General features: G+C 40.6%; 1 protein-coding gene across 1 annotated transcript in view; it reads right to left on the bottom strand.

Annotated features, from left to right (window-relative positions):
• Positions 1–26,010, bottom strand: part of DOCK2 (dedicator of cytokinesis 2) — a 525,760-nt gene that overhangs the window by 112,913 nt on the left and 386,837 nt on the right. Inside the window, exon 30 of the mRNA XM_030573060.1 lies at positions 4,379–4,457. Coding sequence (XP_030428920.1) covers positions 4,379–4,457 — 79 coding nt within the window. The remainder of the gene's footprint in view (positions 1–4,378; positions 4,458–26,010) is intronic.

Raw genomic sequence — 26,010 nt, 5'->3', positions numbered from 1 at the left:
TGTGCCAATACTGATGTCCAGGATATTCAAAAGAATCAAAGTACTATTTACCATAATTCTGTTTAATCTATACAAAGCCTCCAGGTATATGATAAGTAATCAGAGAAGAAACAAGTCCTAATATGGTACTCCTGGGGGATTCTGCACCAAAAAACAAACAAACAAAACATTCTGAGAATAATATTTTAAAATTCTGCATATTTGATTGGTCAGAATAATACAATATAATCACTCCAGTTTCAATTATTTGAGTAATTTATTTCAAAATTCCTATCAACAGGTATGTCAACAATACAGACAACAGCAAAAAAATATTCCCCCAGGAGCAGAGAGTTTTAGGCCTGCTCTACACTGGGGAGGAGGGTGTCAATGTAAGATATGCTGAAGTTGATGTATCTTATTTCGATTTACTTCCCTTCCTCACAGCGAGAGATCGACTGCCGCAGCTCCCCTGTCGACTCCGCTTCCGCCTCTTGCCCTGGTGGAGTTCCGGAGTTGACCGGAGTGCATTCAGGGGTCAATTTATCGCGTCTAGACGAGACGCGATACATTGATCCCGATAGATTGATTGCTACCCTCCGATCCAGCAAGTAGTGTGGATGTACCCAAAGAAACCTCTATGACAACCCAGTTCCAGTTGGGGGATGTTGGGTGGGCTGTGTGGGGCCCCCCAGAGCCCAGCCATACGGCACCCCTTGGCTCAGACACCACCACTCCTCTCCCTCCCAGATCCCAGCCACGAGGCATCCCCTGGCCCAGACACCAGCACCCTCAGAGCCTTTACTCCGCCTAGCTTCTTTACGGTCCTGCCAGGTGATGTGATGTGGTGCAGCCCTTCCTCACCCTTTGCCAGAGCAGGGCATCCCAGGCCCTCTCCTGTCCCCGGGAGAATAAGGATCAAGCAGAGCATGCAGCCTCTAGCCCAGCCAGGCTGTGCGCTCTGCTCACTGTGAGCTGGGTTCTGCAGTGGCCCCTGGTGGCAGACAGCAGCTCTGCAGCCCCAAATATGTGGGAGGGAACAGGGAATTCTGTGAAATTCTGCATTGCGCAGTGGTGCAGATTTCCCCCAGGAGTAATATGGTCCCTGAAGTATACAGTCAGAATGCTATTCAAAACATCCAGGAATGTACAATATTGCCACAAGGGATTTATCTGAAATTAGATTACTAGGTTTTTACTGGCTTGACTTTAGTGCTCTCACATTTGACAGATGCAACTGTGTAGTTTAGCAGAATGTTGATGGATGTTCTGTTCTCTAGTTTTCATAGTCTGTTTATTTTGGGAGTTCCCCTGCCCCCGATACCTTCTGCAATCTGTCACAAATATTTTATTTGTTTTTAGGAAGAACTGACAAAGTAAGCAACAAATATATGCCTCAGATTAATCAGGTGATGTGGCAATGATCAATTACAAACTGAAATTAGTGTAGTATCTTGATGTGCCACTAGGAAGATTAGATCATAGGTTTCACGTTGGGTGAAAAACTAGAGGGATTTTCACTAACAAAATGAAACACTTAGGCTAGTGGAAAGAATACACTTTTCTTATTATATCAGTGGTCAGGAACTGTATTAATGTCACAGATGTAGTAAGCCAGAGCTTTTCAAAGATACACAACAAATAATGAGATAAAGATATTCCCACCTGGAAAAGCCTTATTAAATTTAATAGGAATAAAACTGCCAGGGTGATAGAATTTAAGACAGAATTGTATTCCTGCTATAGAATTCCATCTCTCTAAAGTTGCTCATAAAAGCCATCACTGTAATAAGCAAATATTTGTATGAGTTATTTCAAACATTTTATTATAATTGTTATTCTTTATTACATTCTCTAGGACTTTTCAAAGGGGCTTACCAGACCTGAACCTGTGATGTGTCCCTTCCACTTTGGTGCTCTATTTACTTTGTTTTGAATTACCCTAGGGCTGGTCCTTGCCTATTGTATTCAGACATGGAACCTTCATTCCACACAGTGCTCTGTCAAGAGAGTGACCCTGGATCAGGTTCATTCATCCTTAACATGCCCTTTTATACCCCTCTCATGCACTTTCATACCCTTATATCTCTCCTCTTAGTAGCTAATTGTGATTGAGAGGGCTTCTCCTCCAGCAGGGAAGAACACTCCACTGAACTCCTAAAATTAGTAAGCAGGAACTGGCACCTATATATAATATTAGAGACCAGAATGACCAAGAAACATAACCTTGCAACATTAATAGCAAGTTTCAAATGCACTGCCCTGTTGTCAAGATTCCTTCCCCACTCTTTTAACTTTAGAGTACAGATGTGGGAACCTGCATGAGAACCTCTAAGCTTAATTACCAGCTTAGCTCTGGTTTGGCTGCCACCACCCAAATCATTTAAGAGATATTTGGGAAACTTTGTCTACCTCCCCCCAGAATATCTCCCTCCACCAATTCCCTGATGAACACTGATCCAAACCCTTGGATCTTAAAACAAGGAGAAATTAACCATTCCCGCTCCTTTTCCCCCACCAATTCCTGGTGAGTCCAGATCCAACCTCCTTGGATCTTAAAACAAGGAAAAATCAATCAGATTCTTAAAAAAGAAGGCTTTTAATTAAAGAAAGAAAGGTAAAAAAATCATCTCTGTAAAATCAGTATGGAAAATAACTTTACAGGGTAATCAGATTCAAAGAGCCCAGAGGAACCCCCTCTATCGTTAGGTTCACAGTTCAGAAAACAGAGGTGAATCCTCTCAGCAAACAGGAACATTTACAAGGTGAGAAAACAAAGATAAATCTAACAAGCCTTGCCTGGCTGAAATATGAGAGACTGGTTCAGAAAGATTTGGAGAGCCTGGATTGATGTCTGGTCCCTCTGAGTCCCAAGAGTGAACAACTCCCAAAACAAAGAGCACAAACACAAGCCTTCCCCCGACCAAGATTTGAAAGTATCTTGTCCCCTTATCGGTCCTTTGGGTCAGGTGTCAGCCAGGTTTACTTGAGCTTCTTAACCCTTTACAGGTAAAAGTATTTTGGTGTCTCTGACCAGGAGGGATTTTATAGTATTGTACACAGGAGGGCTGTTACCCTTCCCTTCATAGTTATGACACCTGTAAACAGTGAGGAAAGAGCATGGAAGTTTCTCTGAAACCCATATTATGCTGCCAATCAGTCAAGGAGCATGCTGCAGCATTATAACTATGTTCAATTTCTGCACATTGGCATTTACTTACAACTCCGGTTAATACAAAGAAGGTGCAAGTGTAATACATTTTAAAAGCTGTAGTCAATTCCACATGTAAGGGATTTTCTGTCTATGTAAAGAATCAAATTGTATTATGCAGCATCATTTGCATATGGGGCTGACTTATTATACTTTAATGTTAATTTTGAACCCCATAAATCTGTTATTTGCCCCTACAGAAAGCAAAAAGTAGTATACAGAACAGTACTTTGCATAAAGTCACCAGCCATAAAAATAATAATTACGTTAATATTTCTTCATCACCATTACAGCACTAAAGCAAAGGTGCTTAAATACTAAAATGAATGAGTGAAATATAAAAATTTAGATAGACCAATTGATATTAAAAGAAGCTGTATTTAAAATAGCTTCTGAAAGAATAAAGTACAGTGCTGGAAACCAAACAAAAGAAATAAAAATCAGGTTTGTCTAAGAATAAAGATTAAAAATAAATGTCTATTGCTGGAATAGTCTAGGAACCAAAACAGATTTGAAGTGTGGTTTGTCTCTGAAAGTCTATTAAAGTGGCACCATAACATTCCACGATCACTATGTCTCAATGATTTCCACATCAAATATGTTCAGTTCTTATGAACAAATATGTTCTAACTACCACTCCTGAAAACTCAGACTGGGATCTGAGAGTCATGCTGGGAATTATATTTACTTCCCATGCATCATAACCAATAACATTTTCAGATAAAATTATTTCCTCACTGGAGGCCTAAGCCTGCACCATTGAAGTCAATAGGTATTTTGCTGTTGATATGAATGAGCAGGATCCATCCCTTATATCCATGCAACATCACTTCAGATTATGCCCTTAGTTACATCTCCTTTTGAACTATGTCCCTAAGTACACATATGTGAAGTCCTCTTTCCTTTTATAGGTTTCCACAATTGCAGCTCAGTGGAATGTATTAACCAATTCCATTGACACTGCAGGAAGGAACAGAATCCAGTCAGCTCTCTCCTAACTGTGTCAGTTCAGCACAGGTAACACAAGTAAAATATAATGAATGTGTATTTAGTTACTAAACCAAACAGATGTGACAATGACTACATACAGAAAGCACATTTAGGTGCTATTTGTACATAATCACTCCTCAAAGGAAAACCACTATTTAAGGAAATCTTGCTCCACAAAAACATTAGTTAAGTACATACCTGTACTTCAAAATCCATATTTTCCAGAAATTTTTGGTTCATGGTTTCAGCAAATTTGTTGATCGCTCTCAAAAACACTCTAAAAAGAGAAAAACAATGGAATACATTTACAGATGTAATCTTTGGAATGATATCCTTATCATGTCTGATAGCAATTGAATGCTCATTTTTTTTAAAGAATGATAAAACTAGAAGTAGCAGAAGTCACACATCCACAAAATACCACAAGCGTCATTCCTTGGAATAGCACATCATTTAAAATATACTATACTTTGTGAAAGTGTTTCATTCATTATTTGACTGTCAGAAGGTTCCTCAATTATGTTTTCAATATAAAAAATTGGCAATGTTATTTCTTTGTTCTGCTGAACATTACAGTGAACTGTAGCAAACACACAGTATAATAAATCTTTCATACACAATTTACCTTCTATATGACATCTATGCTTTGTTTACAGAAATGTTATTGCTTTCCTTTCATTGATCTGTCAGCCAGAAATACTCAAACCTTTTGTGATTATACAGGTGGTTAGCTCATTAGGAATATAAGGTATATTTTCCGAATTAAAATATACAGTGTATAGCTTGTTGATTTTCCTACAGAATCTCATGTTTCCTTCTGCAGGTAGATTGTAATACACACTCTAAATTGACTTAATACAGTTTATTTTTTGCAAGAAACACAAAGGTCAGAATCTATTATTGCACACCAGGTCATAACTCAAAGAGCTAGGAACGTAGCACCTTTTCCTAGTACAATGCTTTCTTAAAAGGAAATGCCAGGTTAAAAGTCATATTTGGAAAACAAACTTCTCTACCTATTAAACCTTCAAATTAAAAAGTCAGTCAACTGTACCTCTCAATATTTATGATGTTTGTTTATTTTATGCACTTCATTCAACTTGGAATTTGAAAATAAAATCATCTATTTGACTTTAGTTTACACCTAGTTTTCGGTCAGTTTAGTGATGTCATGCAGCGACGTTTGGGTTTCAGGTAACATTCAGTACTTTAAAAGTATTATGGGAACAGTGTCTTTATTTGACACTAACAGTGCCTTAGTTCTGGTAGACGTGAATCCCTCCTCGTCAAGGAATGAATTTAATATGCCCCTCAGTATGATGCAAGGGCTGACTTAGGGGTCTCACCCTACACCTCTCTTCTTCTCACTTCACTTTGTTTCTCTATAAGGGTAGGGATACTGATTTCTTGATGACCTGACAGACCCTGCTGTTTGCCAACAGGAATCACATAAGGGCAGGGACTTGCATAGTTCCCTGAAGTGAGATGGATTCCAAGGCCCCCAGTGGGAGCAGGGGTGATTCTTACTCCATTGCTGACACCCTACAGGGTTCACTGCCTGACATTGGGGTTTGACGGTACCTAGTCATTTGTGTTAAAAGCAGTGTTGTTCTTCCAGTTTTATGTAGCTATTGTTTCAGGACCTCGTGATGAGACAGATCCGATTTCTCTTGCACACAGAAAGGGAATTATAATCACTGTGTTTGAGGTCAGGAAAGATTTCCCACTCCCTAGACCACCATCCAAGCTATTATGGATTGTTTTGCTGTGGAGCAACCTGCAGAAACCATCTTGCAGGACCACAGGGCTGAAGGGCAGGTGCCCAAGACTTGGGGTAAGCACCAGATCACTCCAAGATGGGCTGTTGGCAGCCCTAGTTAAGAATTGTAGGCAGACAATTTCCTCAGAACAACAGAAATGCATTTTCAGGGTACATTTATTGTACAAAGACTGTGGTCTTTATTATTAGTGTCATAACATATTCCCAGATTTGGACCTTAGCGTCCAAAATATGGGTGTTAGCATGAAAACCTCCAAGCTTAGTTACCAGCTTGGACCTGGTAAAGCTGCCACCACCCAAAAAATTAGAGTGTTTTGGGGCACTCTGGTCCCCCCAACAACCTTCCCTGGGGACTCCAAGACCCAAATTCCTTGAGTCTCACAACAAAGGGGAATAAACCATTTCCCTTCCCCCCTCCAGGTGTTCCTTCCCTGGGTTCCTGGAGAGATATACAGAAGCAAGCTCCGTGAATCTAAACAGAGGGACTCCACCCTCCCTATTTCCAGTCCTGGAAAACACAAGTACCGAGAGAGAGAGCCAAGCTCCCCCTCCCCCTACCCCTCCTTCACCCAGAGGGAATGCAAAGTCAGGCTAGTAAATCTAACACACACAGATATCCCCCTGACTTCTTCCTCCCACCAATTCCCTGGTGAGCTACAGACTCAATTCCATGGAGTTCCCCACTAAAGAAAAACTCCAACAGGTCTTAAAAAGAAAGCTTTGTGTAAAAAGAAAGAAAAATACATAAAAATGGTCTCTCTGTATTAAGGTGACAAATACAGGGTCATTTGCTTAAAAGAAAAAAATGAATAAACAGCCTTATCCACAAAGAATACAATTTAACACATTCCAGCAACTATACACATGTAAATAAAAAAAAAACATATAAACCACTGTCCTTTTTGTACTTACAACTGGGAAACAGAAGATTAGAAAGCAGGAGACAGAAAAATCCTTCTCATAGCCGAGAGGGACAGGCACAAGAACAAAGGACTCACACACAAACTTCCCTCCACCCAGATTTGAAAAAGTCTTGTTTCCTGATTGGTCCTATGGTCAGGTGTTTCAGGTTACTCCTTTCCAGGTAAAAGAACATTAACCCTTAGCTATCTGTTTATGACAATTAGGGTTGAACTTGACTGGCCAGAACCCCTCTCTCTAGGAGTTGATGGCCATTCCATCCTTTCCCAAGGCAAAGGGCTTGAGAGTAGGAGGTCTGTATTCTGGGCATCCTACTGGAGTCCAGTGCATTATGATTCTTTAGGATTTGCAGGGACGGTGCAGTCTGAATTATTACAATTCCCTTTCCCTTTCACATCATCTAGCTAACCTAGCTGTCACAGGCATGCTGGTCAAGAACTCTCTTTGAAACACTCAACAGTGTAGGATCCACATGCTGGGCCCATGTCCCTTTTAACTTCTGTTGGCAGCCTGTCTGGCACACTTCCTGGCACAGACTCTCTGTTTAGTACCCTTTCTGGAAGTGGGACTCTGCAGCCCAGCTGCCTTAGGACCCAAGACCAGTGCTGAACCCCTTCATGCCTTGACAGTAGCTCAAGCAAACCTGCCCCAGACAGCCAAGTTTGTGGGGCACTCTAGTTTATAGTTTACTTCAACAGGGACACATGACATATGAAGCAATCAAACAGCCTTTGCACAAGGATGTCTGAAACACCACTGCTTATTTTAAACAGAGATAAACAGATCTAAGTAAAACAATGAACATCAGCTACATCATTCCCTGCCCCAGTTTCCTCACCATTGTTGAGCATTCTTTGAGATACAGATAAGTGTTCTTTCAGGGTTCTGCACCCCCTCTATTCCATCTCAGGGCTTCTCTGAATAAAGGGTGTCCCTGCAGTCAGTACCCTTCAGCTCCAGCAGTTAAAAAAGTTTCCTTCAAGTCAGGACATCTGCCCTTTTGAGTCCCTCTGAGTCCCTCCCTAACTTCTTAATGTTTGTGTTTTTAAACAACTGCTCTGATACCTCCAAATCTTTGTTCCCTTTGGGGTATTTTTTGACTCCTTAAAAACCTAGCACTCTGCAGCCAAATTGAAGAACTCTTGTTTCACCTAGGCTATAGCCAACCCATTGTTCAGTTCAGGCAAGATCTATTCAGATGTTGATGGTCTTTAAGGACCACCTATTCAGAGACAGTGCTCAAGAGCCTCTCCCTGTCTCCTCAGCACAAGGAGTAGGAGGCAAGAATACAATAAAGAAAATAGGGGATGAAACATTCAGAGAGTTCATAATCTCAAAATTAATAAACTGCATATAGGCAAATTACTGAAATTGTCATGCTGTCTAACTTAATTAACTAACCAAGATAGCCATCAAACTAATCTACTTAAAAACACTCGACAAGACTGTTGGCTGATGCTTGTTTTCTTTTTATCAATTATGTTTAACAGTGCTTAAGAAGGGCTAGGGATGTAAAGGAAAACACAAGGAAAGTGTCTGAAAGATACACTAGAAATAGTTTGTGAGGTACTTATTAACTAATTAAAACTACCTGATTATATTAACATAGTTACAAGGTCTTATACCGTACATTCTGACTATTCTTCATCAGTCTCCTTTTGTAGGGCACCCCTTTCACACTCAGGGCCATTTTCATCTGGTACATTGGAGTAACACATCTGCAGGAAATATGCAATATCTTCATGCTGTCAAGTTTGAAATACTTCTCATACATTTGTACTTTGCCTTGAGGGTATCTCTGTTATTGGCTCTCAGTGAGGAGACTTGACCTCTATGTCTGGCTCTGTCACTGTGTTGCTGTGTGAACTATGGCAACTAAAAATGTCTAATGCCTCAGTTTCTCCTTTTGTAGAAAAGGAGATATTAGTTAACTATACCAATGGGGTTCATTTGAAGCTAAAGTTATGCTTGTAGGGTGCTTTGAGATCCTCAAATCTGATAGTAGAGGCAAGTATTGTTTTAATTATTGTTATCAGCATATTGCATTACGTGTAGTGTGGACTAATGGACTGACCTTAAGTCTCAGTGAAGAGAAAGTCAAATTCACTCCAGACAAAAGAAAAAAAAGAGTTTTATTTTAACTAACAGTAGAGAGAAGATACAGAGACTTAGAGAGTGCTCAAAATGCACTTCTTACTAGCTGAATTCAGAAATAATTTCAAAAGAAAGACGTACCCTACCATAACTCATGTTACTCTGTCTCCCTGACAGCTCACTGCACCTCTTCTCTTCTCAGAACCTGGGTCAGTAGTAGCCAAGTCTGCGTTCAAGATTGAGAATGCTCAAAGGGCAGCATCTCAATTTTCGAAGCAGGATTCTCATTTAATTGAAATGATTTTTCCTTATTATCTTCCCCCTCAGACTTAAATTCTTTGGAGATTCCACTGATTTTTATCACTCAGATCCACAAACTGTTCTAGGAGGTGTTTATGTATAATAACTTCTTCATAGATATCTGAGAGCTATGAAACATGCTCCTGACAGTATTTAATGGTTTTGGTGTAGGATGGCTAATTAAGACTCTACTCACTGACAATATATATTTCCAGAATTTTTCTCCCATTCCCTGGAAGACACCACTTCTACATTACCATTCATATCAACAACTTAGGTCTACAGGCCTGTGGGTGATCTTCATCAAGGCCCAAATCTTTCCTTTCCATCAAGCCAAATAGCTGAGCTTAACTCAGATGATAAAAAGGGAAGAATCATGCTCTGACATTCCTCTCTGGTATTATGTGGACAAGTGATCTGCTAGGTCACTCCAATCCTTGACTCTGGGAGCCAGCCATACCTTGCTCTGCTGTGAGAACCCCATCTCCTGGGCTGTTCACGCACAGCCTCTGGCATGTAAGCTGCTCCTTGGATTGTGCAACTGAATGACACTAGCCAATATCTCCAGCCCCAGACACAACCCTAGAAACCTCCACCTTGCAGTGCCCAGTTATGCCCGCTGGACGCTGCAAGCTTATATGAGTTCATCAATTTAACAAAATAAATTGATATGTACTAGGTTTGTTATCCCAAGAGGAGTCTCTGACATGCTTCAAACCAAACGCATTGCTTCTGGTAGAATAAACAAACAGATTTATTAACTTCAAAGATAAATTTTAAGTGATTATAAATCAAAGCATAACAAGTTGGATCTAGTCAAATGAAATAAAAGAAAAACGCATTCTAAGCTGATCTTAACACTTTCAGTGACCTTACAAATTTAGATGTTTCTCACCACATGCTGTCAGGTTGCCCTTCAGCAGGGCTCTCCCATTTGATCAGCACTTCAGTCACTTGGTGGTGATCTCTGTAGATTGAGGTGGCAGAGAGGAAGAGCATGGAAAAGTCTCTCTCTTTTATCATGTCCTTTCTTCCCTCTTGGCTTTCCACCCTCCTTCAGAGTCAGTTTCAAACTGACCAAAGGATGACTCACTCGAGAGTTCAACAGATCCTTTTGTTGCTGCCTAGGACAGCATCCTTTGTTCCTGTGAGGGTGGGCTGGGTTTGTCCCATACATGCCCTGATGAGGTGTGAACTGCCTCTCTGCTCTTGGAGAGTTTTTGCCTGGGCTTGTTTCAAGCCATAAAGACACATTTTCAGCCTCATAACTATATACATGAAATTGTAACCTATAACACTATAACAGCAATTCTCAGTGCATCATGAGCCTTCTGAAGACACCCGGCACGACAAACTTTGCATTGGATACCACACAATCATTTTACAAGAATGAACATGGAGGTGCTGGGTGTTCCCACAAGGCACAGAGAGTCATACACATCCCTTAGTCTGTAAAGTGATAATGAAGTCATTCCTCAGCTACTTCTGCCATCTTGAAGCTTCAGTAGCTCCAGCTGCTGTTGCATCCCCAATTTGCAGTGGCTGTGTCTGGTGGATACACACACCATTGGATCTATTGGTCTCATCTATGTTGCTCCTGAACTTTGAGTGGCAAAGTGTTGTAGAACAGGCAAGGGATTCACATCTACCACACAAGGCCCTTTTCTTCCCCACTGCTGTGTGCTCTGTCTGGGGACCTCTTCAACTGCAGGATTTAGGTCCTAAATGTTAGTAGCCCTCTCTAAGCAAGACATAAATATTCTAAACACATAATCAAATGATAATCATATGTTGAGACCTCTGTAACAATGCACCTTTTGCTCCTTCTTTCCAACATTTGGCCTGTGAAGTTAACAAGTGGTTTCTTTATTATAAAGAATAATGTATAGATATTTAAGCACGATTGAGTCTGCACATCAGACACTGAGATGTCTATCCTAAATGGCCTAAACTGGATCTGCAAATAACTGCATGCAACACCAGGGACTAGCCTGAAACTCTATAATTCTCCTAAAGATAGATTTCAGACTGTGTCTTTGACAGAAACTGGAACACAGGGGCTGAGAGGAACAAAAATATTTCCCTATTTATAGGCAACACTTTGTTTATCAACTAAATAAAAAATGCAAAGTACTTTAAAGCTATTACTAGAAGCTGAAGAATCTCTATTTAATCTGAAAATCTGAACATAACCTCATCTTTATAAAGCTGCGCACAAGCGACCAGGGAGCTTAGCGAACAGGAGCTGCTAACAGGGAGTTTTGCAAGGGAGTTCTCCAGGTGAAGGAGGAGCACATACAGCATCTGTGGGAGCAGAGTGGACAGGGAGTTGCAGACGGGAATTTGAGAGAGTTTGACAGAGGGAGGCTTACAATGGTGAGGAGGACCCACACACCTGTGCCAGCACTGCTTCTGTCTCCTCCACCTGCGCCTGTAGCCAGACAGAGCACCAAAGCATGGATGCTTTTACCCAGATTCTGGTGTGGGCTTGCAAAGACTGTAATTTGCAATTTCCACTTACTGATATCCAGGCTGGGGATGGCATCCAATGTGAAAGGTGCCTACTGGTGAAATCTCTCAGGCAGCAGGTGGGAGAGCTACAGGAGGAGGTGGCTAGGCTGAGGAACATCCATATCCATGAGCAATTCCTGGACAGTATCCATGTGGAGACAGCTGACATAGCTGTCCCAGTTCACAGGACTACCGACACACCAGTGGAGGAGGAGATGCCTCAGGGTGTATCTGATACACCAGTGGAGGAGGAGGCTCAGGGTGGACACAGCCAGCTGGTTACTTCTAGCAGCAGGCAGTGCTCCACCCCTGCTGCAAACCCTCCTGCTGTGGTAAAAGATAACCATTATGCTCTTCTTGATACAGGAGAGAAGGAATCACCCCCAACAGTTAAGGAGGTGAAGCCTCGTACCCCTAAGGCTGGGAGGTCTGCTGCCACCACTGATAATAAGAAACGTAGGGTAGTGGTGGTTGGAGACTCTCTGCTGAGGGGGACGGAGACACCCATCTGTCGCCCTGACTGTTCATCCCGGGAGGTATGCTGCCTGCCAGGGGCCCATATCCGAGATGTTACAGAGGCATTGTCGATGATTATCCGGCCTTCTGACTACTACCCCATGCTACTCATCCATGTGGGCACAAATGATACTGCGAGGTGTGACACTGAGCAGATCAAGAGTGACTACAGGGCTCTGGGAGTACGGGTTAAGGAGTTTGGAGCGCAGGTGGTATTCTCTTCGATTCTTCCTGTCGAAGATAGGGGCCCAGGCAGAGACAGATGCATTGTGGAGGTGAATGCCTGGCTGCGAAGATGGTGTCGCCAGGAGAGCTTTGGCTTCCTTGACCATGGGATGCTATTCGAGGAAGGACTGCTAGGCACAGATGGCGTTCACCTTTCGAAGAGGGGAAAGGCCTTATTTGCACACAGACTGGCTAACCTAGTAAGGAGGGCTTTAAACTAGGTTCGACGTGGACAGGTGAGCAAACCCCACAGGTAAGTGGGGAACAAGACCTGGGAGATAGGTTGGAAACAGGAGGGAGCACGGGCTATAATGGCAGAGAGGAAGGAGGGTCAGGGCAAAGCTGGGAGGCAAGATCAAACCAGTATCTTAGATGCCTATATACAAATGCAAGAAGTATGGGTAATAAGCAGGAAGAACTGGAAGTGCTAATAAATAAATACAACTATGACATTGTTGGCATTACTGAAACTTGGTGGGATAATGCACACAACTGGAATGTTGGTGTGGATGGGTATAGTTTGCTCAGGAAGGATAGACAGGGGAAAAAGGGAGAAGGTGTTGCCTTATATATTAAAAATGTACACATTTGGACTGAGGTGGAGTTGGACATAGGAGACGGAAGTGTTGAGAGTCTCTGGGTTAGGCTAAAAGGGGTAAAAAACATGGGTGATGTCGTGCTGGGAGTCTGCTACAGGCCACCTAATCAGGTGGAAGAGGTGGATGAGGCTTTTTTCAAACAACTAACAAAATCATCCAAAGCCCAAGATTTGGTGGTGATGGGGGACTTCAACTATCCAGATATATGTTGGGAAAATAACACCGCGGGGCACAGACTATCCAATAAGTTCCTGGACTGCATTGCAGACAACTTTTTATTTCAGAAAGTTGAAAAAGCTACTAGGGGGGAAGCTGTTCTAGACTTGATTTTAACAAATAGGGAGGAACTTATTGAGAATTTGAAAGTAGAAGGAAGCTTGGGTGAAAGTGATCATGAAATCATAGAATTTGCAATTCTAAGGAAGGATAAAAGGGAGTACAGCAGAATAGAGAAAATGGATTTCAGGAAGGCAGATTTTGGTAAGCTCAGAGAGCTGATAGGTAAGGTCCCATGGGAATCAAGACTGAGGGGAAAAACAACTGAGGAGAGTTGGCAGTTTTTCAAAGGGACGCTATTAAGGGCCCAAAAGAAAGCTATTCCGATGGTTAGGAAAGATAAAAAATGTGGCAAAAGACCACTTTGGCTTAACCACGAGATCTTGCGTGACCTACAAAATAAAAAGGCGTCATATAAAAAATGGAAACTAGGTCAGATTACAAAGGATGAATATAGGCAAATAACACAGGAATGCAGAGGCAAATTAGAAAGGCAAAGGCACAAAATGAACTCAAACTAGCTATGGGAATAAAGGGAAACAAGAAGACTTTTTATCAATACATTAGAAGCAAGAGGAAGACCAAGGACAGGGTAGGCCCACTGCTCAGTAAGGAGGGGGAAACAGTAACGGGAGACTTGGAAATGGCAGAGATGCTTAATGACTTCTTTGTTTCGGTCTTCACTGAGAAGTCTGAAGGAATGTCTAATATAGTGAATGCTTATGGGAAGAGGGTAGGTTTAGAAGAGAAAATAAAAAAAGAGCAAGTAAAAAATCACTTAGAAAAGTTAGATGCCTGCAAGTCACCAGGCCCTGATGAAATGCATCCTAGAATACTCAAGGAGTTTATAGAGGAGGTATCTGAGCCTATAGCTATTATCTTTGGGAAATCATGGGAGATGGGGAAGATTCCAGAAGACTGGAAGGGGGCAAATATAGTGCCCATCTATAAAAAAGGAAATAAAAACAACCCAGGAAACTACAGACCAGTTAGTTTAACTTCTGTGCCAGGGAAGATAATGGAGCAAGTAATTAAAGAAATCATCTGCAAACACTTGGAAGGTGGTAAGGTGATAGGGAATAGTCAGCATGGATTTGTAAAGAACAAATCGTGTCAAACTAATCTGATAGCGTTCTTTGATAGGATAACGAGCCTTGTGGATAAGGGAGAAGCGGTGGATGTGATATACCTAGACTTTAGTAAGGCATTTGATACGGTCTCGCATGATATTCTCATAGATAAACTAGGAAAGTACAATTTAGATGGGGCTACTATAAGGTGGGTGCGTAACTGGCTGGATAACCGTACTCAGAGAGTAGTTGTTAATGGCTCCCAATCCTGCTGGAAAGGTATAACAAGTGGGGTTCCGCAGGGGTCTGTTTTGGGACCGGTTCTGTTCAATATCTTCATCAACGATTTAGATGTTGGCATAGAAAGTATGCTTATTAAGTTTGCAGACGATACCAAACTGGGAGGGATTGCAACTGCTTTGGAGGACAGGGTCAAAATTCAAAATGATCTGGACAAATTGGAGAAATGGTCTGAGGTAAATAGGATGACGTCCAATAAAGATAAATGCAAAGTGCTCCACTTAGGAAGGAACAATCAGTTTCACACATACAGAATGGGAAGAGACTGTCTAGGAAGGAGCATGGCAGAAAGAGATCTAGGGCTCATAGTAGACCACAAGCTTAATATGAGTCAACAGTGTGATACTGTTGCAAAAAAAGCAAACGTGATTCTGGGATGCATTAACAGGTATGTTGTAAACAAGACACGAGAAGTCATTCTTCCGCTTTACTCTGCGCTGGTCAGGCCTCAGCTGGAGTATTGTGTCCAGTTCTGGGCACCGCATTTCAAGAAAGATGTGGAGAAATTGGAGAGGGTCCAGAGAAGAGCAACAAGAATGATTAAAGGTCTGAGAACATGACCTATGAAAGAAGGCTGAAGGAATTGGGTTTGTTTAGTTTGGAAAAGAGAAGACTGAGAGGGGACCTGATAGCAGTTTTCAGGTATCTAAAAGGGTGTCATCAGGAGGAGGGAGAAAACTTGTTCACCTTAGCCTCCAATGATAGAACAAGAAGCAATGGGCTTAAACTGCAGCAAGGGAGATTTAGGTTGGACATTAGGAAAAAGTTCCTAACTGTCAGGGTAGTTAAACACTGGAATAGATTGCCTAGGGAAGTTGTGGAATCTCCATCTCTGGAGATATTTAAGAGTAGGTTAGATAAATGTCTATTAGGGATGGTCTAGACAATATTTGGTCCTGCCATGAGGGCAGGGGACTGGACTTGATGACCTCTCGAGGTCCCTTCCAGTCCTGGAGTCTATGAATCTATGAATCTATGAATCTTTGGAAGTGTAAATCATGCATATGAGAATTCAATTATTCCAATGGTTATCATTCACCTTTAGGCAGCTTGGCAGGGTCAGCCTCTTAACTTCCACTTCTGAAACTTGCTTCTAGGATACAAGGCCATGGCCAGGATTTTAAAAAATGGTTAACCTAAAGTTCAGCTTGAAGTCCATACATAGGCAAGTAGATAAGGAGACTGGTTTTTCAAAGTGCTGAGCACCTACCAGCTCCCGTGGTTAACACTACTTAAAATCAAGCCACTTATTTAGATGCTTATATATGGATTTAAAAGCTGAAAGTTAGGGCACTGTACTCTTAAGATCTTGGCCCACATCTAAATCTTTCCTTTAAGAACATCCCCAAACTTGAGACATGATTTTATATTTTTACTGTCAAGAGCACTTGAACAAAATATGGCTCACACTGAAAAAAACCCAAACACCTCATTAAGCCTTTGCAAACATTACTCCAATCCTAGTGGGGTCCGCTTCCATGCTACAGTTAATATTTCAAGTGTTTTTAGGTTAGCAGACATATATTAGAACTGGAAAGTTCATTGATATATGTAGTGTTGTTGTAGCTGTGTTAGTCCCAGGATATTAGAGAGACATGGTGGGTGAGGTAATATCTTTTATTGGACCAACTTCTGTTGGTGAGAGAGACAAGCTTTCGAGCTTATACAGAGCTCTTTTTCAGGTCATTGTTTGCATTCTGGGATAAGCAACCTTGATGCCCAGACACAAGCTGAATTCATTCAGTTCAGTATTTATTAGTATCAAAACTTTACACAGTTTGGTAAGATAGCAATCTGTAATGATACAAATATCTTTGTAGATGTATTGGCAACAGCAAAGAACTAATCAGGTGCAGTACATACTGGACAATCTGAGCTAGGGGAAACAATGTTCTTTTGTACTGTTCATTAAAAGACCATATAAAGAAGCTGGAAGACTTTTGTTATCACAGAGTTTGAAAACCCACTGAAGACTTAAAAAAACACAACTTTGAAAACACAGGACTCATGCCTGAAGAACTTAATCACGTTCCTCTGCAAGAGACCTATATTAGGTCCTGACAAGTCTGCTTAAACCAAAATCATATAGAGATCTTGGCTTTGTGCATGGCACACACAATAATGTTTTTATCCTGGTGACTCATGTGACCTAGCAAATCAAAATCAGTTTTGTTATGTTAAGACTGAGTATACATCAAGCTTAAACATATATATATCAAAGGAGTCTTTGTAGCTTTAATTTGGCTGACAGGAAATGCAGAAAGCTGTCCAATCAGCACTTTCATCGAACAAACAAATCCCATAGCAGCCAAAGCGGGTATGGAGAGAGTTGTCATGCTCAAGCTCACTTGGCTCAATGAGGTTGCTACTTTGAGGATCTCTTTTGAGCTTTGGCTCATGAGGCCTTACCAATATGACTATGCATATAGATCTGAAACAAGCAGAGTTCAAAAAAGTAGTCTCAGATTCAGACTTTTAGATCAAAAGAGACCATCCTGATCTAGTCTGACCTGCACATTGCAGGCCACAGAACCTCACCCACCTGCTCCTGTAATAGACCCCTAACCTCTGGCTGAGTTATTGAAGTCCTTAAATCATGATTTAAAGACTTCAGGTTATAGAGAATCCACCATTCATACTAGTTTAAACCTACAAGTGACCCATGCTCCATGCTGCAGAGGAAGATGAAAACCCTCAGGGTCTTCTCCAGTCAGAGCTGGAGGGAGGGGAATTCCTTCCCAATCCCAAATTTGATGATCAGATGGACTCTGAGCAAGACCCACTAGCCAAACACCTGGGAAAGAATTCTCTGAGCCCTCCCTATCTAAGGTCTCATCAGCAGTCATTGCGGATATTTGCTGCTAGCAGTCACAGATTGGCTACATGCCATTGCAGAGAGTCTCATCATACCATCCCTTCAATAAACTGATCAAGCTCAGTCTTTAAGCCAGTTAGAAATTGTTGCATTGAGGCCAGCAACTCCTCTTCCTGTCACACATCACATGTGCATAAGTGGTTTATATTCTTTACCCGCAGTCAGTGAAAGAGAAAAATATCTTACAAGATTAATTTATACTCTCACTTGCCTGTTTCATACCTCCACTGCCTTCTTGTGTGTCCTTTTACAAAGTCAGGGTAAAGCACGTGTGGCTTTTCTAGGAGCTTAAAAAAAACCCTTGACCCAGCCTCAATCCTAGCTGCTTATTATGGTCAGTGATTGAAACAGCAATCACAAACAGCAAGCAAATTGAAACAGGAACATAGAAGGTGCACTGGATACAGAATGAATAAGCAGTCAACATGACAGAGGGGAGATTAAAACTGACATTTCCTACTTCTGTGGACAAAATACAAAGCAGTAGGAAAGAGTGTGAAAAACTCAGAGAAAAGTGAGATGAAGAAAAAAAAAACTGTGAGAAACTTTGGGAGATAAAGGCAGCAACCAGCTGACAACAGCCTGCCACTGAATCAGAAATAGACAGCAGCACAAGATGGGCACATCGCTATGAATGTGAAACCTACTATAGACACAGATGACTGACTTATAGACTTAGGCAACACTTATCATGGGAATAAAGTTACTGCATCTGAATGGACTGTTTTCCTGGTGGGCTAAACCACTCCTCCGCTACTTGCTAAAGACACATCTTTTGAGGCAAAGAAAACATTATAACTTAATAGTATTTATCACTTTGTCTCAATTCAGTATTTCAGTAGACAGATGTGTAGTAGTTTTCTAATACTGCAAACTGCCAGTTTCCTAAATTCACATCTGCTCTAATTTTGTCTGAATAGCTTAGTCAGAAAAGAATAGCTTCAGAATATCATCTACCCTACTACTGTGATTTGTTTCCGCTATAAATTGCTTGTTATGTACAATTCATTTTAGATTATTAGTAGAGCACTTATTATTTGCAAATTCACCTTTGAACAACCAAACTAATATATACCTTACAATGAACCAGAGATAATCTGACAGCAGTACAACAAAGTGTGCCTAAAGAAAGCCAAGATGAGTGACTGCTTTGATGCAAAACAGCAAAAACCAAAATATGGAGGCTTCTATTAACAATTTCTTTGCTTTACCATCATCACCTCAGTCTGTGGACTCTCCTTTAATATTTACCCAGAGTGATAGTTTCAGTACAGCTTATCTCCCTTATAGACACCAAAATAAGATGACAAAACTGCTTCTCACACTGGTGCTGAATTATTTTGCAAATCTGTGCATTAAAAAGCTTTATTACTTGAAAATATAAATGCCTAAGGAAGCTATCATAATAAGCCATGGAACAACTAATGTGGTTTGATAGGCATTTTCAATTATTCACCTGTATAATGTGTCTCTTCCCACCCCACTGTGATCCTATCTTTTGTACGCTCCTACTAACAGTTTATATTTTAGGAACATCTTGAGTGAATCTCTTCCTAGAAATCACACAGTGCCTTTTGCTGTTGCCAGATAAAATTAGAAAATAAGGGACATAGGTCCAGAACCTGAAATAGTATAAATGCATGTAGATTAATTGAATTCAATAGAGTTAGGCTAATATATGCCAGCCAGAGACCTGGCCCATACTTTTCAACCCTGACAAAGGCCTGGTCTACACTGGGGAGGGGGAATCAATCTAAGATATGCAACTTCAGCTACCAGAATAGCGTAGCTGAAGTCGCTGTATCTTAGATCAACTTACCTCCTGTCCTCACGGCATGGGATCGACAGTCATGGATCCCCTGTCAACTCCGCTTCTGTCTCTCACCTTGGTGGAGTTCCAGAGTCGACGGGGAGTGCGTTCAGGGATCAATTTATTGCATCTAGACGAGATGCGATAAATCGATCCTTGATAGATGGCTTGGACTGCTCCTTCTGATAGAAATACCCAGAGAAAGGGAGCCAGAGGAGGAGAAGTAAGACACTCTATAGGGCTCCCTGGTGGTGTTTCCTCTGAATGCTTGCATGGGAAGGAGCAGGGCTAGCCCTTTGGGGAAAAGCAGCATGCTATGCCCCTATACCCTGTGGATCCACCCACAGCCATTCACACAGAGCTTTGTGCCACTGGTTTCAACATCTGCTGCAGCTTGCCCTTTTCCCAACATTAATGGGGTCACTGTATGCCAGGGGACTAGGCACCAGCCCGCCATGAGATCTGGATTCTGATGCTAAACTGCTGTATGACTGTGCTGAGTCCCTCAGCATCTCTGAGTCTCAGTGTTCCCAATGTGAAGTAGAGGTATTGATTTAACGTTTGTAAACACTTTGTAGATATAAGCGAAAAGCCAGTCAGTGGCTTTCCTAGAAGTCATTTTAATATCACTTGAAATTTCACTGGCATTGAAATTTCAGGGGGACTGAAAACATGTTAAACCAATTGGTCAGAAAAATGCAAATATATCTGTGGTGTTGTTTTTTTTAAATCAGTTTGACTCAGTCCTGGTAATTCAATATCTCACTGTTTGCGCTTTTTGTAAATATAGATTATATGGAAAAAAGCATAAGAGAAATACTTCTTTGTACTCTTCTATTATCTTTATTTAATTTTATCCTGAAATATATCAGAGTATCACATATTTGTTTCCCTTCAGGGAAGGCATCTTCTCTGATAAGAATACAAAGGATTACAAGCACATACAGATACGTCTCTCTCTTTTCCTCATTTGTATTTCTGTTCACCTATGGTTCATTCAAGAAGGTGCTTGATCCACTTGACTTTGCTAGTAAAAAAAAAAAAAGGTAGAGATAAAAATAAAGTGTTGAGCTCGCAAATAGTTAGCTTTCATTTTTCAGCTTGAGGCACAGAGAGAATTGTGCTTAGGGAAGATAGAAGCTAACTACTTTACAGCAGATACTGTAGTAGCACAAAAGAGGTTATAGTGAATTAGCAGATTATGGCTCACTAAAAAGACAAGTGTCAGATGCATAATAGGTCTAACAATTGTCCTTAGGATGCTGCTTTCTTTGTAAATGAGAATCCTACATGGAAATATGACCAGCATATTTTAGCCTCCAAAGGACTGTGAACACTAAATGGGTTTAAAGAAACTATTTATAGATCACTTCATATCTTGGAGACTTTAAGATATTGTGTTTGCAGCACAATATCCAAAACATTGATCCAAAACATCAGGGAGGAATGATCCAGTTAGTAATTAATTAGTTAAAATTACATAAGACTTGTTCTACAAGATTTACTGTATATGAGAAGTTATGGATAGTGAAGTTGCTAATCACTTAGCTTTTGAGTCATTTATTATGGTGAAACATTTTGCAGGCATAGGTGCATGTATCTGTTGGTTTGAACTGTTAATTATTTATTGGTCATGTCTCTAGATGTGCGTGTATATTTGTAATATATAGTTATTTTGAAGACTGGCAAATAGTGTTCATTGCCTAGGTCTCAGGGTGCTTTACACCAATTAAAATAGCCAATATATCAAAAATGTCATCCTTTTAAAATAAATCAACTACTGTACATTCCAAAGACTGCAGATCTTCTGCTAGAATTATTAAACGTAAAGGCAGAGGCCTGCATGGAAAGATAATATTTTGTTTTTATAGCTTGACAAACTTGGCTGCTGATTAACAACTAAAGCAGTTGCCAGAAGTTGATCTTTCACTAAGATGTTCAACCTCAAAACCTAACAGCAAGGGCATCCCAACAAAGACAGGATGTTTGCAAGTGAAAAGGAGTGTCTCTGTGCGATTGCTTTGAGCTTTAGATAAAACCCAATACCTTGGATTGCAGCCAGAAGTTAATACATCCATGTTCTGCACTGGCTATGCAATATATAACATCTCACCCCATTCAAGAGGTGAACCGCTGCAAGGAGACAGATTTGGGTTCCTTGTAAGCAGGTGCTCAGATAACATGATGAGATGAGTGCTTTACATGATAGGAAAGAAGCTGAGATAAAGAACATTTGATGCTACAAAGTGGCAAATTATTTTAGCCAGGCTCATATCATGGAGAAATAATTGGAGACTTACAACACCAATAGATGAAAGAACCATCATATGCCACAGCTCTCACCTGTGACTCAAGAGCAGCAAAGCATTAAGATGGACTTATAGACCACACTTATTCCTCTAGTTGCTATTCATCAGCATACTCTTTTCCAGGCTAAAATTTAACCAATTTTGTCTTTTCCAAGTACCTCCTGTACTGATAATTGGAGCCTTGTAGGCCTACCCCACATGTAATCCTAACTGTGGGAAAGGGGATACAAATTTAGAAAGTGTCATAACAACATATAAATATAAATGCTGATGGGAAAAGTTGCACAAGAGAAACAGACTGAATTAATCCAGATAAAAAGGCCTACTGATATAAGTCAAAGATGGCGTGAAGATTTTGTCTGGTAAAACAAAAAAATGTGGGACTGGAAATAAATGAACCGAAATGATACATCAGAAATTAGCTTGATTTGTGGAAAAATAATGAGAGGATGGGTTATTTAGAGGTCTTAAAATAAAGAAAAGACTTTGAGTGGGGCCCTCCAACTGAAGAATTCCTGGAGGAGGGGGAAAGTTTCTACTCCACTCTGGGGAATTCATCCTTTGCTCATGGATTTTGAAAGTCATTGTATCATCATGAAGCCCAGACCCAGCCATCGATGCTGCACCAGTGGAAACTTCAGCATGAGACATCTGCCATCTGGCTCTGGCTCCTTTTTCCTTATGTGTTCCCTTCTACCCCCACTATTGTTCCTGTCCTCTATCTCTCTCTCACTTTTGGCATTCCATTTGATCCTGTGGTCAACTGTGCCAGCACAATGGGACAGAGGGCCCATCCTGCTCTCTCCAGCCTGTGAGAGATCAGTGAAAGAATCTGGCTCAGTCAGCAAAGCTTGTGTCAGCCTATGACCAAAGAGGTAGATAAAAAGCAATGTCCTACACAGCCCAATGTTCTACACATTTGCCAGGCCTCAAAGTGGCTGACAAACCCATGTGCGGTGCTTGTGATTTCCAGCCCTGAGGTAGCAAATAAAAGTCAATGCCAAAGATAGTCTTTGCTTGTCTCTTCTTTCCTCATTTGTGTTTGTCTTCTTTTGTCTTCTAGGAAATAGTACTGGAGTTTAACAACAGTCACAACAGCTCTAACTCACTCATTCACTCCTCTTTGCCCCAAAAGGACAGTTATTACCATCTTCGATGCCACCTAAGGGAATGGCTAATGGGGCGAGGGTTTCCTTTTAAAAATTCTCCACAGCTAAAGGAAAAGGGAATAAGAGAAAATGTTAAAATGAAAACCTTACTTTCCATTTCAAATTCTTTAGCTATTTTGCCTTCTGTTTTTGTACATTAAATAAATGGTTAAAGGGATGTTTAATAGTATGTTTTCCATGGAACGAAGAAAACCAAGGTCTCCATATACCAAACCTCAAACTTGTTGAATGCTCTTTAATGTTGGACAGTGACAGGATCATTTCAACACCTTTGACCCTCTGGGGGCATTTATTTCATCTACATTAATGCAACATTTTCCTTTAGGAAGACATAGAAATAGCAACATCTGGGTTTGATGAAAAGGGGATACAGAGTGAGTGTTATCTACTATTGGTGACACCATGGACCAAAGTATCTTCCCAACTGTTGTACATACACACCTTGAATAACAGTGATGAGAGAGATCTCTGAAAAGTCAGTGAATGTACACTGATGTAAAAATGGTGCAAGAACAAAATCAAGCCAAACATTCTACATCCCAATCAATGCCTATTTCCTTCTCCTGCATTTCAACACAAGGAAAGTCCCAGCCTGATATTCAACCAGATTCCCAGGTTATGAATGTCATTTGGGAAGAACCAGCATAAAGACCATAGACAGCCTGGAAGGCCTCCTTGGGTTATGCAGAACAACGGTGTGTGTGTGCGTTAAACTTCGCTTACCAAGGTAACTGCAGTGAAAGCATTTTTTGACATGCAACTCATCTACTTTAAAAAAGAAAAAAAGCAAAAATCTGGCAGCTAGAATCCTGTTAAATGGGGCTTCATGCAAAATTCAGCAGGGATAATGAAACTGTCTTTATACATTTTAAAATTGATATTTCAACAAGTCTATTTAACAGTAACGCATATTTGCATGAAGGTGCAAACCAGAAAAGAGACTGACCTGGTTGAATGTTTAGCTTCTTTGTCCCTCTTCCAAAATGATGGGTACTGCCACCATGAATATTGTTACTTCCCAAAAGACATTACACTTAAACTTGACTTGTAGTGCATGTGTGATATCATACCTAGCAGCACCATGCTTCTGGGAGTGCATTTCTTGGAACATAACAGACTGGAAGAGTCACTGTGTTTGTGCAAAACCATATGCTCATTAATCTCAATATATCTGAGGGCATCCTGCCAGCGTGAGTGTTTTCTATTAAGTCCCAGTTTATAGGATAATTGCCTTATGTAACATGAAAGTTAAAGCATATTTTATTAATAAATTAAATCAGGATATATCAAATCTATTCATCCATAACACATTGGAAGATTTTCCCGGTAAGAACTGAGGCTTACGGTAAGGGTGTGAGGTGGGGAAGAGGGTGGTAGGCTTTTCTTTTTCAGAATTTAAGCTTTCCCTTACAAAGATGGTTACAAAGAAACGGTCACATATAAATTGATGGAGAGCTGTCTCCCTGAGTCTGAAAGCTGACTGCCTCTGCAGCAGAGAGACATTAAAGTTCTGGCCAGTTTCCTGGCCTTTAGTGCTTTCTGGCATACTGTCAAGCAGCATATTAGTTTCCTGATGTTCCTACCAGGGAAGGATCTGAAAAGCAGGCACTGGAGTTAATCTTGAAGGAGGAAAATGCAAATGTAAATACAAATACAAAAAAAAAGGGGGAAGTAGTGGTAAGGATATGGCCCTGTAGACCATCCCCTCCTTTTGTCAACTAGAAGGGCTTAGGAGAAAGGTCAAGTATCAGACACCACCTCCTTCCTCCCTTCCAACAACTGGAGAAGAGTTGGGGTGGACAGAGGGAGAAGAGTAATCAGTTATATGATACATGGAGCCCTCAAGCATGGTCCAGGGGCAGCACCATTATGGAAATCCCAGCACACTCGCACTTCCCAACTGCTGGAGATAGGGTGGGTCTGGGCTTTTCACCAAGATCTTACCCACCTTTGACTGCTTCTGAGCTAAGCAGTTTAGTTCTCCAGTTCTAAGGTGTCTGGTAAGGCCTGAATTAAAGCATCTCACCATTTTCATAAAGCAGGTGCTCAAGTGCAAATTCTGCCCACATGGAAGGTGCTTGAGAACTACAATCAAACCTTCCAACACAACCACCACCACCACTGTCAAACACACTGTTGCCTATGAGACTTTTTTTCAGAAAAATGACAAGGAAAAGCCATAGTGTATCTATATTTTTAGGCATTGAAAGAGCGTTTTCAATAATAGAGAAATAATGCCATTTAATCCAGAAAGTTGTTTTTGTTCTGCTGTGTTTTTTGTCACATAATAGTGACATTAGAACTACATAAACCCACATCGAAGGATGAAGGCCAGGGTTACAATTTTGCATGTGAGCAGTGGAAAGTGACTGAATTTAATAGAATATCTCCAATCCCTTATTTCTGAAGATTTGCGTTTTTAATGATCATCTGTAGCTGTTTAAGATAATTTTTATATATTAAATTTGCAAAGTTCTGCAATATGCCATAAGCCACTATATGAAGATGACCTTTTGACCCTTTAGAAAGTTCAAGCACTTAGAAATTCAATTTTTTTTTGTTTCTGTCATCTCTCTCTAGGGCAATCAAAAGCTTTTGTGGAAAATCAGATCAATAGAATGAAAAACTATTGAACATTAGCTTGACATTATTGTATGTGAAGGGTTGGCCTTCTAAATTCTGTCCACAGCTAGTGTCTTTAGTTAAGAAAACTCCTTCACCTACATCTTTATCACCAAACCAAACCATATTTCCACAATTTTCTATCAAATGAATATATCTTAACCTCTTTAACATCTTTTAAAAGCAATAAAAAAGGAAATATTTACAACTTACAGCAATTTTTTTATCATTTTAACCCACACTATAGGATTAATAAAGTGATCTATAATTTTATATACTGTAGAAAGTAATAAAATATAGTTCAGCCAAGTATTGACACACAAGCTTGTCTGAATAAATCAAAGTTACTTCCATACTTACATACAGGAGGGGAATTGTTACATGTAATTGACCTGAATATCTTTTCCAAGGTCTTTTTATATTTTTGTAAATGAAGGGATAATGTCACTTTAA

Source organism: Gopherus evgoodei, chromosome 8, assembly GCF_007399415.2.
Source record: "Gopherus evgoodei ecotype Sinaloan lineage chromosome 8, rGopEvg1_v1.p, whole genome shotgun sequence".
Lineage (NCBI taxonomy): Eukaryota > Metazoa > Chordata > Testudines > Testudinidae > Gopherus > Gopherus evgoodei.
The sequence above is the reverse complement of the archived record's forward strand: the minus strand, read 5'-3'. Positions and strand labels throughout refer to the sequence as shown.